The sequence below is a fragment of the Procambarus clarkii genome, chromosome 32 (genome assembly GCF_040958095.1).
Source record: "Procambarus clarkii isolate CNS0578487 chromosome 32, FALCON_Pclarkii_2.0, whole genome shotgun sequence".
In the NCBI taxonomy this organism is placed as follows: Eukaryota; Metazoa; Arthropoda; class Malacostraca; order Decapoda; family Cambaridae; genus Procambarus; species Procambarus clarkii.
In genome coordinates, this window is record NC_091181.1 from 29,486,327 (window position 1) to 29,502,347 (window position 16,021).

Consider the following 16,021-nt stretch of genomic DNA (forward strand, 5'->3'; position numbering starts at 1 on the left):
CTGGCTTGAGATTAGGATGTCTTGTGGACGTTAATATAAACACAAAATTTAATTTGCGTCAATAAAATAATTTGTCAAAATTTTGTGTTAATAAAAACACAAAATTAAATTTGTTACAAAACTAACCTAAATACATATAAAGTTGAAATATCAACAATTAATAAAATGCATGATACACATACTGGAACATGTACAGGAAGAGGAGTTATCAAGTAAGGAATTGAGCACACCTGTAAGATCAAGCAGGAGGGATGAACCCCTGCCAGGCCTTCACGATTCATGTGTCAATACACATCTACTTTCCTTATTGTCTCATCGAGTGATAAACTTATACTTAAAAACAAAAAACACGTTTATAATAAGGGTTTTAGAACACAGGACTTGGGAAATTACACACATTTATGTTAAACAAATTTTGCCAAGTTTCTTTTAGGATTTTGGCCAAACAATTTGAACATCTGATGACATATACACTAACATCTGGAACGTGTCCTCAGTAATGTGATGCATTCCAAACGTACACACACACACACGTTAAGCAGCATATTACCAGTGGGTGGGGTGGCGAACATAGGGGTGAGGGTAACCCTGGTCAACACGAGTTTACGTGGGGGAAGTGTGAGTTAAGTAATGTGGGCGTGCGTGGGAGGGGGGTGTGGGGTAAGTAATGTGGTGGGCGTGTACTCACCAGTTGGTGAGGAGTCTTCGTGCATGGTCGGCGGGGGCGGGGGCGTGTACTGTGGGGGGCCAAGATACTCACCATTGGCCGGCTGGTCCCCAGGCATGGGCGGCGGGGGCGGGGGCGGAGGATGGGGCGGCGGGCTGTCACAGTCATCTCCATTCTGGTCAACGTGAGGCAGGTCAACACCTTCGCCCACGGCGGGTCCCAGAGCACCCAGGTCCCTGGGCGTGGCGTCCCCGCCCACGTCGCTGTCAGCAGACTGCTGCTGCTGCAGCTGCTGCTCTTCCTCCTCCTCATCCTCGCCCTTCTTCCTCTTGAACATCTTGCCGAAAGACTTCATGGTTGTGGGTGTGGCCGATGCGACACTACGGACACGAGGGATCTACTGGTGGCGGCCACTACGGGATCATTCGCCCACCACGCGGCTAACTTCCCCAGCAGCAGCAGCAGCAGGTAACAACCTTAGGCTGGTGAGGACTACAAAGCGATACACGGCCTTCTAAACAAGGTAAAAATATCACAGACGTTCAAGACCTCCGATGCACATAACCGTGGATGTTCCAATTAACACACTAGTTTATAAACCCTGTGGAGTAAGGCAGCGACATAGAGGAGTGCGGACCGCGACACACGCCCCCCGCGCGCCGAGCTTCACGTTCACGTTTGCCGCGCGTGCTGGAACAGCGGTGCGTCGCCAAGCGCAGCTCCTCTACAGATTTGATATGTTGTGTCTGGAGTGGAGCCTTACCCTGTTTCGGTAACGTGACACCGTCGCCTTGACCTCCGTGAGTTGCGTCACAGAGGACAGGTGACGTCACGCTGGCCAGAAGCCAAGAAGCGCGGCGTGTGTGTGAGTGTGGCGGCGGCGTGTGTGTGTGTGTGTCTGGAGCCGCGCGCCACCCGAGTAGTGAGGCGCTGCCGAGGGGTCCGCCACCCTGCCTCACGCCGGCCCTCCCTCTTCCCCCTCACAACAAACCCCTCTGACACTCCTCTCTCTCTCTCTCTTTTACCCCCCACCTCCCTCCTCTCTATTTTGCTCCCCCCTCCCCCCGTCTCCTACATGTTCCACCCGCCGAAGATCAATATGACTCAAGATCCAACCGCCATTCAGCAGCGCGCAGCTCCCACACCCACCCACTTTTAAACTGGACAAACCCACGCCAAATCGGGCTCCTGACAGGCCACAAATGGTGAACATGCACCTGAAATATTACAAAACCATGTGGAGCTATTTCGTGTTTACGCTCTGGGAGCAGTTTCCAGGCAGAGCCAATCTCTCATTCTCACTGTCAGGCAGGCAGGAATTATAGCCATATTGTTTATTAATAAAAAAAATAGTTTATCTGCATAGGATATTGTCTGTTAGATCTGAAGTTTAGCAGAATGCTTTAAGAGGTAAGCAAACTGTCCTTGAGGAAACTTAGTGTATATACATACCTAGATGTGTTTGCATACGTCGAGCATCAGCTCAACATAACTCTCCGCCTTGTAGACATTAGTTCTGCTCTTCTTAGCTTAATTTCAACATTGTCTATGTGCTAACGTTATACATTCCCCATAGAATCTTACATGTCGCTATCATGTCCTCCCTATTACTGTTATCTAGTATGGAGAGTTCCAGACCTCTAGTATGGAGAGTTCCAGACCTCTATCTCGTACCAAACGATCGAACCTTAATACTGCATACCTTTGAACCATTTCTAGTTTTGTTTTATGGGTTTCATACCGGGCCTGCGAATTCAAGAATGGGTCTCACTTATATTCAGCCCCTTCTCATAAACAAAGGCCAAAGTCCATTCCATGCACCCGCCAAACCCCCTGTTTATGAATGAAAAAGTGGTTTACACACGACTCACAACTGTTGACGTCTGAATACTTCCGGAACAAGTGCCTCCCTCGTGTCCTCTGTTCACGAGCGAAGAACCACAATTCTATAAATGCAGCCTGCTTCATCCTCGTACTTCAAATACAAATAATCGCAAACAGAACCTAAACACCTAACCTAACCTAACCAATGCCTAAATATCCACAGTATGCTAATATATAATAATATTACTTTATATTTGAGAAAATTCGTTTTGATTCAACAGCATGTTAAAATTTATGAATGAGTCTTTGGGGTCGATCACTGGATGGAATGGACCTGCCCATGGGTTGCTTATATTATATATAGGACCCGGAAAGAACCTTTGTTCAGATTCCTGAAGAACACATTGCGTTGGACAGTTTGGCAAATTCCACTTACATTATTCTGCTAATATGGGTGAGTTATTATTTGATTAGGTATTATGTTTACTCACAGATTTTCCTTTCTTTGATGCATTCCTCTGTAATGTTTGAGTGTTTGTGTGTATTTAACTATGTAATTATGCTTGTAGGGGTTGACCTTCCATTCTTTGGGTTACCTGCCATATTTAGATTTAAATCTGAGTATTCTATAGTTTGCTAAGAAGTGAGATGGAGGCAAATTCCATCTGTTCTTTCTAATGTCTCATCTGGATACTCTGTTTCTACCTACGTGCCCTTGTTTGAGTACCATGTGTTACCTTGTCTGTTCTTGTCTGCCCTATTAATTCCTGAGAATTGTGTATGTGGTAATCATTCCTACCCTGACCTTTGTCTTCCAGTGATGTAAAGGTTAATTCCAGTAACCTTCTCTGGTAACTCATCTCTCTTATAGTTCTGGGACTAATCTGGTGGCATACTTTCTTGAACTTCATTTTGCACAGCTAAATGTGGTCCCCATATGTCCTGACTTTGCACAAGTTACATGTTACAATTCTTTATTTTTTTTTAATATTTTATTTTATATAAAATCAAATCAATATACAGTATACTGTATATTAATTTTGTTGATTGTTACTGTGTCCACATGACTGGTTATGCTAAAGACTATAGACTACCAAACATCACTCTGGTTTCAACATCTTTAAGAAGTTAGACACCATTTTTTTTTTTTACATAGGTGGATACGGTAGACAAGCTTTAATCTTCGTGATTTTCATTTGTTCCCAATACTGTATACAGAATATATCACCACTCAACAATTATATAACTGCATCAGTTTGGTTCAGATAAAATAAAGCTTCAGAATCTAAATCAGTTGTCTTGCTTTACAAAGCAGACAACTAAATTAAGCAATAAGTCTATTAATATACAGTAGTTACAACTACAACAATTATTTATGTATACACTTTTTTTTCTAGTTACTTAGTATCTTGACACAATGGGCACTTATCATTTTCTGGGATAATAAACGTGCTTTTATTGTAGGATATTCTAATCACTAGATACCCTTCAGGATGCCAGTATAGAGGCAGAAAGACATTGGATGATCGATGCCAAAGGAGTCAAAGTCACCGAAGATATAATCAGAAACATGTGGCATATAGGAACAATATACTGTACAGCAAAAAACAAATTTTTGTTCATCCTGATAATCACAACATTTAACTAAGAGATGAGTGGTCAAATGAAACAATGCAGTAAGGTGCCAGTCTCTTATTACATTAACTCTCCTATATGAAGGCCATATAAATACATCTCATAAGATGGTACATAGTAAGTTAATAATAACTAATTCCAATTAAGGTATTTTTTCTGGGAAATGGAACACCAATATGGCATGGAACCCATGAATATCTGACAGTCTTATACCTGCTAATGATAAAATACTGTACTAGTAATGTAGAATTTCTATGACCACAGGATGAGAGGGGTTAAAAAAGCCATGAGAGCACCAAGAGTCAACGATAATAACAAGTGAATATTGACTCATGAAATGAAACCATGTCAGAACACACAAAACTGCATGAAGTTCTATAGTAAAATTACTTATCTCTGGATAAAGGTGCCATATAAATGTATTGTACTGTATCTGGAAAAATTACAAAGCAGCAAATTCCATCGGCAGATTTCAACTCTACACTAGTCTAGGAAAGTTGTAAATCTGTCCTTACCAGGAGCAGTTTCGTTTTAAGGAATGATTTATTTAGCTACCATATACAGTACAGTACATGCAAGATTGATATGTTATATGTTACAATTCTTGTTAAAAAAATCTGTTCTGTATGTTAATTAAAACCAAATGAAAGTTTACTTTCAAAGCCCATACAGTAAGGAGAGCACTTACTTGTTTTAGAGAGCTATAATATAATTTCTGGGTTGGACTTTTTTTTTTTTTTTAAGATATTATTAAGTTAATAATAATTTCCTAGATTTAAAAGAGTGATGTTTGTGCATTTATACTTTATAGGAACTTCCCCTTGTGTCTGCCCTGTATTACATTACTTATATCACTGGAATTTATTGGCATTTTTGAATATAAGTAAATCCTTCTTGCACTTAGGTGCAAAAATATCTCTCCAAATTTTTTTATTTGTTTAAGCTCTTTGATGAGAACAGGATCAAGGAGTTACTTGGGTGGTTGTGGGAGTCCTTCAACTCTTCTGGACCTCCTGCTTAATCCATAACAGACCCATGTGCTTAAACAGGTAATATTGTAATTATTAATTAAATGCTTGGAAATAGCATGGACAATTGCCTTTGTGTATCTCTGATACCATTTAGATAAATTCTTAATGAAATGGTTATGCAGACCTGTAGTATACTTTTTTCTGAATACCTGTTAGTTGCATCAACCTTTACCTCATAGAAAGCATAATTTATTATCAAAAGAGGGCATCAAGCTGGGAAGGTTATGTAGCAGTAGAACGCATAAATTAAAGTGATATATAACCAAGTGATTTACTAGTAAGCACTCCATATTGTATTGTATAAGACTCATCCCAGTAACATAATTTAAGCCTGTCTCTTAACAGATGGGTTCAAATAACCATACACTGTACTGTAATACACTTAGTCTGTTACCATTAACACATTTTAAAAACTTACACCCATTTTTGTTATTAATTGTACGACCCAATCTATATATATGATGTCTTTCTGTTGAAGCTTGGAGGCCAGATGCTTGGGGCTAGCCTCACCCAACTTTGCAGGGGAAATGATCTGAAGTACGAAACAGACATAGGCTTGTTGGGGGGGTCAGCTTAAGTTAAATATTTCAAGAACTATCAGCTTATAACACCTCTACTTCCCATTCGATTTTCATGGTCTAAAATTAAATCACAGATGTGTTTTCTGTAGAATTTACTCCCATTTTCATGATTTATGCCAAAACTATGAATTGAATTAATTTGAGTTGTAGTGATGAATTTATGAGTAGTAAAGATGGTTATGAAGGTAAAGGACAGACCCAGTATATTTGTAAGTGTATTAAAAAAAACCCACAGCCTTTCTCAAGGTGCTGTACAACAGCACCTTGAGAAGGAATGTAGGTTACATCCAAAAATTTGGTTTTTAATATACTTGCACATAAATTGGGTTTGTCCTTTATTTTCCTTGAAGCACTATGGCATAGTAAGTTTCTCCAAAGATGGTTATGGTGATGTAATATATACAGAGATGATAGTAATGTAGTGAAGATGTAAGATAAGGGAAAGATACAGGGACAAGGGCATGATGAGTGGAGAGGGAAGAGCGGTGAAATGGGGGGGGGGGAGTTTGAGAAAAGGGGATAAAATGGGAAGGAAAGGGGTAAAATGGGGGGAAGAGGGGTGAAATGGGTGGAAAAGGGGGTAAAATGGTGAAAAGAGGGTAAAATGGGGGAAGAGGGGTGAAATTAGGTAAAATGAGGGGAAAAAGGGGTAAAATGGATGGGGGAGGGGAGTTGGGGTAGAGGGGTGGGAAAAGGGGAAGGAGAGAGGTGATGGTGAAATTGTTGGAAGAGGAAGAGGAGTGGGCTGAAATGGAGGAAAGAGGAGAGAAGGATTGGAGGGAAGAGGTAGGGGAAAAGGAGTGATTGGGGAGATTGGGGAGGGAGGGGAAAGAAAAGGTGGGGGGGGGGGGGAAAGGAGGAAAGAGGGAGGGGACAGGAGGGAAGGGGATTGGGGAGGAAAGAGAGAGGGGAGAGGGAAGAAGAGACAGACACAGACCCAGGGACAACTGGGTACCCCTCTAGTACAGTACAATGTATATAAAGTCTAGTATTTAAGTCTCAAATGTAATATCCTTTTTCCATTATTACCTAGATTTGAGAGCCATGTCACATTGTCTCTTGACATGCCATATGTACTGTATGAAAAGTTGCCTGCTACAGTTATTATATTAAAGTCGTGATACTGTGCGATTTTGTTGTTTACTCTAGATAATATGCAGCAAATCACTTCAGTTAATGAGAGAAAAATACAGTACTATTATTCATATTACTACATAGAGGATATGTATTCTGTAGAATTCTATCATTTTAAAAGAATACAATCAGAGGATATGTAAGGGTGTTTAGTGTATCATAGTAGTGTAGAGCTCCTGTACATTAGTGATACAAATGTTGTTATTGTGCTAGTAAACGTACAAAATTGTTATTCAGTCTTCTGTTATGTAGCAAATTTTCCAACTGTTGAACCTAATTTTTCTTGGTCCACTCAACGGCTTGGTGCCTTCTTTTGATTACTTACTTGGTCCACTCATCTTAGTGTTATGTTGTGCATTTGCTTTCTTAATTACCTCACAGCTGTGTCTGTGCGTCTTACATAACTTGAAACGAGACTGCCAGACACGGCCACACTGACTTCTTGTCTGCTCTCTCCAGTAGTGTTTGACATGGGAGACTTAGTGGAATATCCTGTACAATTTATGCAGTAATAATTATCAACAGACTTTCATTCACTGTATAGTACCTGACTAATTTTCTTGGAGAAACTACAATGCCTTAGTGCTTAAATGAAGGCAAAGGAAAGACACATTATACAGTATGTATAAATGTATTAAAAAACTAATTTTCAGATGTAACCTGCACCCTTTCTCAAGGTACTAATTTTCTTGTTGCATGCTTTAATGTGTTGTGGGACAATTTATATTCTGTTGTTTTCTGTTTCACTATTAATGGTCTAACATTGACCTGCCATTTTGTCAATTTTTGTGCCAACAGAATCCCCCTTCTTTATTCTTTTGACCAATGGAAACAGGAAACTTGTCATAAATTGCTGTATGATACAATTGAATGACTACAGGATCTCAATTCTTCCTTTCAAAATCAAAAAGCAGTTACCGAGTTGGAAAATAATACCTATAGTTCTCATACAATATTGTTTTCATTGACAGTAATTCATTTTCAAACATGTTAGATCACTATGTTTCAACATATCTAAAGTTGACTCTTCACATTTTGCCACCACCAATTAGCCTGATACATCATTTCAGTGAACAGTGCTCTCCCACTGCTGTTTCCTGTTTAATTTGTCATCTTGAAATTTTAAGGCAATCTTCAGCTTCCCACATTCTGGATTCTTAATACAATTAAGAAATGATTACTATATCTGTGATGACCAAACCAAGATGTAAAAATGTTTTAATAAAGTTTCATATCCTTTTCCAGGTGTTTTTAACAGTTGACTATCTGGGTTAGATTTTATATGAGGCTACTATCAAAAGGTAGGATGTTCCTGGATGAAAATGAGTTTAAAACTAGAGCAGCAATACAGCATGGGGTGAACAAAAACACTTAAGTAATTGATAATTTTTGTATTTTTTGAAATAGATACACTTAATTTAACTAACAAATAACTTCATTTCATCTATACTGTATATATTTAATTTAAATAAACCCGAATAAAGTCAATGTTATCAATAATCCAAGTAAGCTCGTAGATTATCCCCAAGTATCCCTTCCATCTTGGTAAATATTTCTCTAGTAAAAGCTTCAACATCAGTATTAAGACTTTCTAGAACCTCAGTGATGTAGGGCATTGTGTCTGCCAATACAGGTTGTAAGAAGTCTTCTCCCAGTGTTTCCATTAGTGCCTGGAAGGTTTGCAATGCTGCCAAAATTACCTGAAAGTATACATAAATATTTTATTACAGGTAATAAATATAAAATTGGTCATATAAATATGAAGGGAGATATTAAAATATACTGGAGTTTAAATCAACCTAATTGTAATGTGAATTATTCTTATATTAGAAAAACATAGGAGACATCTAAAATTAAAAACAAACTTCTTTTAAGATTGCAGTGAAAGAGTAGACAGACTAGTTGAATAAACAAAGAAACTTGCTTAGGGTGATATAATTTTGAGACAAAACACTTACTGACGAAGGTAGTCACAATTCTTGCAGATAAAAAAAAAATAGGAGATGCAGACGATACTAATGCCCTTCAAATTTATCTAGTTAAAATAAGTGCTTGTAGCACCAAGTGACAAATGGGATTTAATGAGAATAAATGCCATGTTATGGAATGTGGAATCTGAGAAAATAGACCATACAAAGCTTACAAATTATGTGGAAAGGAATTAGAGCTTTTAATAAAGAACGAGACCTAGGGGTAATTTTGGATAGCAAGCTGTCGCCAGAGGAACACACAAAGAACATTTTGAGGAGCGTATGCGTTGCTTTTAATTATAGGGATGGTGAAATACCAAAGAAACTTCATGACTTTTGTGAGACCAAAAGTGGAATATGCAGCAGTTGTATGGTGCCCAAATCTCAAAAAGCACATAAATAAACTGGAAAGGGTGCAACGACATGCTACAAAATGGTTTCCGGAACTGAAAGACAGAGTTACAAGGAGAGACTAGAGGGGGTTAAACATGCCAAAACTAGAAGATAGAAGAATAAGAAGAGATATAATCACCACCTACAAAATACTAACACGAATCAACCAAATTGACAAAAGATATTCCTGAAACCAGCAACATCACGAGCAAGAGGACACGGATTCAAGTTAAGGAACCAAAGGGGCCGAAAAACATTAAGAAATTTTTCTTTTTCAAACAGTAGTAGACAGTTGGAACAAGCTAAGTGAAAAAGTGGTGAAGGCCAAAACCATCAGTGGTTTTCCAAAGCATTATTTGACAGAGTACTGGGAAGACGGGACACCACGAGTGTAGCTCTCATCCTGTAACTACACTTAAGTAATTACATATATACACAGCATCGCGGCCGAGTGGACAGCACTTGGGGGTCGTAGTCCCCTCAAGCACTGTCCCAAGTAATCGAACTCCTAAGGGCCCGGGTTCGATTTCTGGCTGAGGCAGAAACTAATGGGCAATTTCTTTCACCCTGGTGCCCCTGTTCATCTAGCAGTAAATAAGAATCTGGGAGTTAGAAGCTGCTACAGGCTGCTTTCTGAGGATGAGTGTGTGCGTGTGTTAAGAGAGAAATATATGTAGTCATCATAATTGAGGAAAAATAGGTTAGTTAGAAAGGCGGGATCTAGGAGCTAATAGCTAGATTCTGCAGGAACAAACAGCAAATACACATACACAGTGCTTGAAAGAATAATCAGGTTAAGACTAGTTACACACGAGAGAATTAGATATGTAAACCAACACTAACCTGGATTCAGGAAAAGAAAAGCATGGCTATCAAACCTACTGGAGTTCTATGCTAAAGAAACAAGAGTAGGGCAGGACCATGAAGGATGAGCAGATTGTGTATTTCTGGACTGCCAAATGCCATAGTGTCCTCTTAAAATTAAGATTCTCAACTATTTAAATTTTTCCATTCTCCTCTAGATTATATAGTATTACATATATAATTTCCAACAGGACATGGTCACTCATTCCCAAGGGAGGAAGGTACTGAATATCAAATATCACCTCTTATTTCCTGGTGACTATCAAATCAAGTATTGACTGTACATTCCCTTCCCTCATGACCTGCTTAATGTGTTGATACATGAACATCTCCAGGATGAGGTCTACAAATTTGTCTGTCCATATGTCTTCAGGTTTTTGCTTCATAGGCCTTCCAGTCTATTGCTTTGAAATTGAAATCCCCCGATACCAACAATAGTGATTTTTTATCGGCACCTATTGTAATCTCCCAGGACCTTCATGAGGCCCTCTCATTTGTCATCTAGTTCCTCCTATGTCCATGTATGTGTGTGATTTAGAAATATATGTAGTAGATATGATAAGAGGAAAATAGATTGGGAGTCAGTACATTAGACAATAGCTAGAAAGGCAGGGGTCCAAGAGTAAACAACTCGGTTCTGCAGGCATAAATACAAATGGGAAATACACACCATAGGCTGGTCATCATTTCTGACTCTAAGGAGGATCTGTCGGTTAAGATTCTTCCAAAGAGAGTCGTCTCCAACAGCGATGGCAAACTTAGTAATGCACGGAATCAGGTGATTGTTGACACGATTTTTGTAGGTTTCTGTACCACCAATGGTGTTCTCCAGCTGAAAGAAAATTTAATGTTTAGCAATAATAAGGTCATTATGACTGCATAGAATGAAAGTTTATGTGCATTTTCAATCAAATTATGCTAGGAATACAATATACATTGTTAAAACAACACTTTAACATTTAGAATTGATGTATTTTTTCCAGCATACAAAGTATATTTATTCAACTTAATATTTACTTAATTTTAGCTTCCATTTTATGTTTAAATTTATTTTAACTCCATGCTATTCAATAATTAAAAATCATAAACATGGATTAAAATTTTATTTTCCGTTACATGCAAATGAATACCCAGTTTCCTAGTTTTATGAGGTGGAGAGGCCTCAGTTCAGAGAAAATAGGTGAAATATATACTGTAGTAAAAATATGTAGAAAAAAATATGTAGAAAAAAAAACAAAATTATTCTTCACACCACAAAGCATCACGATTTAGTTATTATTATCACATACCATCAGTCATCAGCAGCACCACCTCACTGCTTCATGAGGCCTTGTGAATTTAATTTACAGTATAAACATTCTTTCCCTCTTTACATACTGCTTCCAACCATGCTATGTTTACACTCATTAATTCCTCAAACATTCACCATATCCATCCACCACCTTCCTTGCCTTACTCTCCTCTCTCTTTCCTAAAATTCACTCGAATATACTCTCTTCGCCAGTCTACCATCATCCATTCATTCATCATTTTCACATCTCAGCATACTCCATTATCTTGAATGTTATTGATTGTTGCACTCTACAACTTTCCAAAACATTTTCAGTCCATACTAGTACTATCCTCCTTATACCATATATGCTTCTCAAGTTATCAACTTCTACTCCTATAATTCAGTAGATTTTAGGTCCATAGCATACCATTGTGTCACAACTATAATTAAGGATCAACACTACTATTACTTCATTTAGTGCTCTATATACTGTATATGCCTCAATACCTATCAGGGCTCTTATAACCAGGATTTTTACTGCACCAGCCACATTCACTGCCTGTCTCACTCTCAACTTTGATTGTACAAATTCAGATTTTATCAGTAACACTTCCCAGGTATTTGAACTGATCAACCTCTTTTAGTACTTCACCATAAACATTTATTTCACATAAGTTCCTTCTTTTTCTAGTACAGTAACTTTACTTTTGCCCTCAATACCTTTTAACAGTCTTCTCTTGCAAGCATCAATTAATCATCAACTAGTCATTTTAAATCTGTCACTTTCTCCTAAAAGAACCTTTAATGTACATGCATCAAATCTGACATCACCCAATAACCCGTATTTGACCTATGGTATACACAAAGTGTATATCCATCTCTAAATAATTATCAAAAGAAGGTACCAAGCCTGGAAAACTATTTAGCACAGTCTTTTGCAGAATACTCAGAAATACCCCAGATATCACTCAGGATACTAATTCGAGAACAAAAGAACATGACCGTCTTTAAAATTCTTACTGTGTTCATCCAACCTGTCCTACAGAGAACGTCACTTTTCGTTTGAATGTGTTACAAAAGGTCAAAAACTGTCGTACTGTACTAGAAAATGGAAGTGGCTCGCGAAAGTAACGTACTGTCTCGTTTTCTGTTTTGGGTCCTCTGGTAGGATAAGAAGGACACTTTAAATTGACTGTTTTCTTGACGTTGGGAAACCTTAGGAGGACGGGCTGGTCCATCAATGATTAATTCCTCAGCAATTTCCTGTGCTCTTTTAATCACTATTCTATCCATTACACTTAGTAAACTAATACCCCTAAAATTCTAGCACTTGATACATTTTCCTTTTCCTAAATGCTCAAGCAGGGGCTTACGATGCATCAACAACATCTACAGCCTGCAATGAAAGCACAAACAATTAAGAAATATTAATTAACCATTAAGCATCTTACCTGATCAGTTAAAGGTCTGACCATGAGTTGGAATCTTTCTTGGTTGGTAAAATTAACAGAGTCATAGAGAAAGATTTTGGTGAGCGAATCCAAAACTGCATTAAGAAGGACAGATGTTTTGTTTTCTGCTTCATCTCCACACCCAAATACCTGAAATGCATAATTTTGTTTACAAAATAGGTATTCAGAGTGCACAAATCAATAGGCAAGAGAATAAACTACTACTTTAAAGGTCATGCAGAAAGTGGGATAGGGCATGAACAAGTTCAATCCCAAAATATTGAAGATGAAGCCAAAATCCATCAAATCCTGTTTCAAGACTGGGAAGAGACGAGAAATCCAACGAAGAGATGCGGCCATTTCAATCATGCTAGAAGCCACCCAATTCACAGTGACCCAACAGAGAAGAGGGGAAAAGAGTTTCCCAAAACACCTAACTCCACTAAAGGCCACAAGAAATAACCCAAAAATTCCACAAAAGTCAGCAAAAGTGAACCAGAAGTCAGCAAACTACCTCCATTTACCTCCAAGCTACCCCCTCCATCACCACCCCGTCAGAGGGGCAAACTGTGAAAGAGCTAGTGAACACAAGTAGCGGTATCTTTCTGAGAAGAGTGAGAGCATTGCTGACGAGCAGAAGAGGAACAAGCAGGACGAGACACAAACATCCCAAAATCTGGCTCTATCAAGGGCCTACCCCAACCAACAACTGGCAAAGCCCAAGCTCTGCGCACCCACCTCTGAAAACGAGGAAGAAAACCCAAAGTGTACAACAACTGGTAAATGGGATGACATGAAGCTGGCAGAGGACAAGAACTGGGCAACAATATCCTCTGGAAAGAGGAAAAGTGAAAAGAGGAAGGAAGGCTAAAGACCAAGCCAAATCTAGCAACTGGACCAATACAGCCTGCCAACACTTGAGGTGGGTAGAGTGGAATGCTACAACCTCCTGAGGATGGGTGCATACAACTTGGGTAAACCCGCTGAAGCCACCACGACAGGTAACAAGGCACCCACACCTGACCCCAAACCGAGTGAATCAACATCCTCCCTGAGCCAGAGAAAAGCTCCATGAAAACACATAACTATAGCCAAGTGCAAGCAAGCCTGCAAGTCATCCACCATGAGGGCTCCAGAAAGCAAAAGCAACCGAGTGTGAAGCTGCATCAACCCTAAGAAAGTGGGAGCAAACAGGCAGTCACTGTGTTTTTTTTTTTAAACCTCATGCCACTTAAACGAGCACAAACAGCAGAAGCACATTAGTTCATCAAACAATACAGCTCTAGAATGGAAAGAGAGACAAAGCCGCATTCAATCCTTCAAGTAGATATACACACACAGCTACTAGGATCATGCAATGCAAGCTATACATGACCATACTTGAATGGGAACACAACTCCCACATTCCTGAGAACAGGATTTTGTACAATTATTTTCATATATAAAATGATGAGATTTCTTCCAAGAGGAACAGTGAAAAAAAAAAAGTTTGCTATTATGAAACTGCACAACATTTCCTTACTGTGTTAGGTTTCTTAAGCGAGTTGTTACATTCAAGAAGGCTTGCAGCATGACTAAACAAACTGTCTGCCAGTTTGGCTTTGATGAACAGCACTTTGAATGTTCCAGCCAAGTGATCAGCAAACCTGAAAATAGATGGAAACTCATAACTTCTAACATATCTTGCAAAGATAAGTGGTAATTAAAATTAATCAACTGGTAAGACATTCAACTTATTGTGATAAGACATAACAGCAATAAAATAAGTGAACTTTTTTTTACTTCAATATTAAGTAACTTTCCATAATAAAGCAGTTGCCATAAGGATGAGTCTAAGCTAAGATCGAGTCCCCTGCTCTGTCATGACCCAATTTTGTCCATCTATATTTATTGTGTGTCCTTTAGCTGTTTTACAAAGTGTATTTGGATCTAGCCTGCCATCGTGTAGGCTAGATCCAAATACACTTTCTTTCTGCATTCGTGTATTCTGTCACCCTAATCCAATGCTTTCCTTTCCCAGTTCGTTTGCTAGGTGGTCGAGTTGAATCAACTACATTTACTCCACTCGCATGATCTGAGGAAAGATGGTATCACAGTGCTCTCCACCTCGGCTATGTCTTCCTTCAAGATTAGGGCCTAGGATTCCTGGTCCTCAAATCAAACCTTCACCTTATGCAATCTCTGAATCTGCCTCATCCCTTCAAATGTGTATCACCTTGAGTTGGATGTCGTCTGTGAAATGTCTTTCTTGCCCCAGGTCTTCACTGTCTACTTCTACTTACTCATTTAAGTTCCTGAAGGTTTACTATCACACAATCTAGATTTGTTTCAATTTGTAGATGATTAAAGTGAGTAACCAAGAAAGTTCTGTCACGAATAGAGCATTGAGTGGAATGAAATGCCTCTTTCTTAGCAGCATCTTTGATGCTCCTGTTCCCAACCCTCTCTCAAACTGGTTGCACTGGCTAGTGCTGTCACTTGATGGCAGTCACAGAAAGGGGTAGTACTAGTTATGTAATTTCAGAACATTTATTGGATATATTAGATGACCCAGTGATTGCTAAGAGGGAGAGCCAGTTGGTTTTGCGTGTTCTTGGATGTAATAACTAGTTTTCACAGAAAGTAGACTGAGGTATGTTCTTTACAATGCTCCCCACAAGACTGCTTGAAAAGTTACTTGTGTGGGTGGTGTTAACACTTTCACCCAGTGGTGGCGCCGGACATCGTCACAAAGTTTTGTCTTGTTTCCGCATGGGTGACACCGCCTGGAGTCTTGAGAAAAAGTATTTGTATAAATTCCAATTTCTATCCGATCTACTTGGGGATAGTTTACAAATGTTCGCCATGAAATTTACGTTTTCTCTAATAGCCGAAGAGCTTATTTGGGAGAACAGCATGGCAGTGAATCATCGTGGTAAAACAATTGTATTATTGACACGACGAGTATAATCGACGTAGTTTTTATATTTGTTGCCGGTCGAACGCATCCTTATGTGACGTTTTATACTTATCTTCTTCTAGAACATTATATTGCGAACACATTGGTACAAAAATGAAATATATACATCGAAAAATAATGTCAGGACAGTGAATTGAATACCTGTATACACTTTTCAATGCGGGTTTCGCAGATATGCCGCGGGTAACACTTCGGCCACTTTCTACACTCTTGTAGGTGGCCTGCGACATTGGTCCTAT

At 39.0% G+C, this 16,021-nt stretch overlaps 1 protein-coding gene across 1 annotated transcript in view; it reads right to left on the reverse strand.

The window, feature by feature from the left end:
- Positions 1-8,248: 8,248 nt before the first annotated feature.
- Positions 8,249-16,021, reverse strand: part of l(2)k09022 (HEAT repeat containing 1 homolog l(2)k09022) — a 58,078-nt gene continuing 50,305 nt past the window's right edge. Inside the window, exons 32-35 of the mRNA XM_045744223.2 lie at positions 14,346-14,469; positions 12,824-12,973; positions 10,770-10,931; positions 8,249-8,572 (exon numbers count right to left, since the gene is read on the reverse strand). Coding sequence (XP_045600179.2) covers positions 8,366-8,572; positions 10,770-10,931; positions 12,824-12,973; positions 14,346-14,469 — 643 coding nt within the window. The 3' untranslated portion in view covers positions 8,249-8,365. The remainder of the gene's footprint in view (positions 8,573-10,769; positions 10,932-12,823; positions 12,974-14,345; positions 14,470-16,021) is intronic.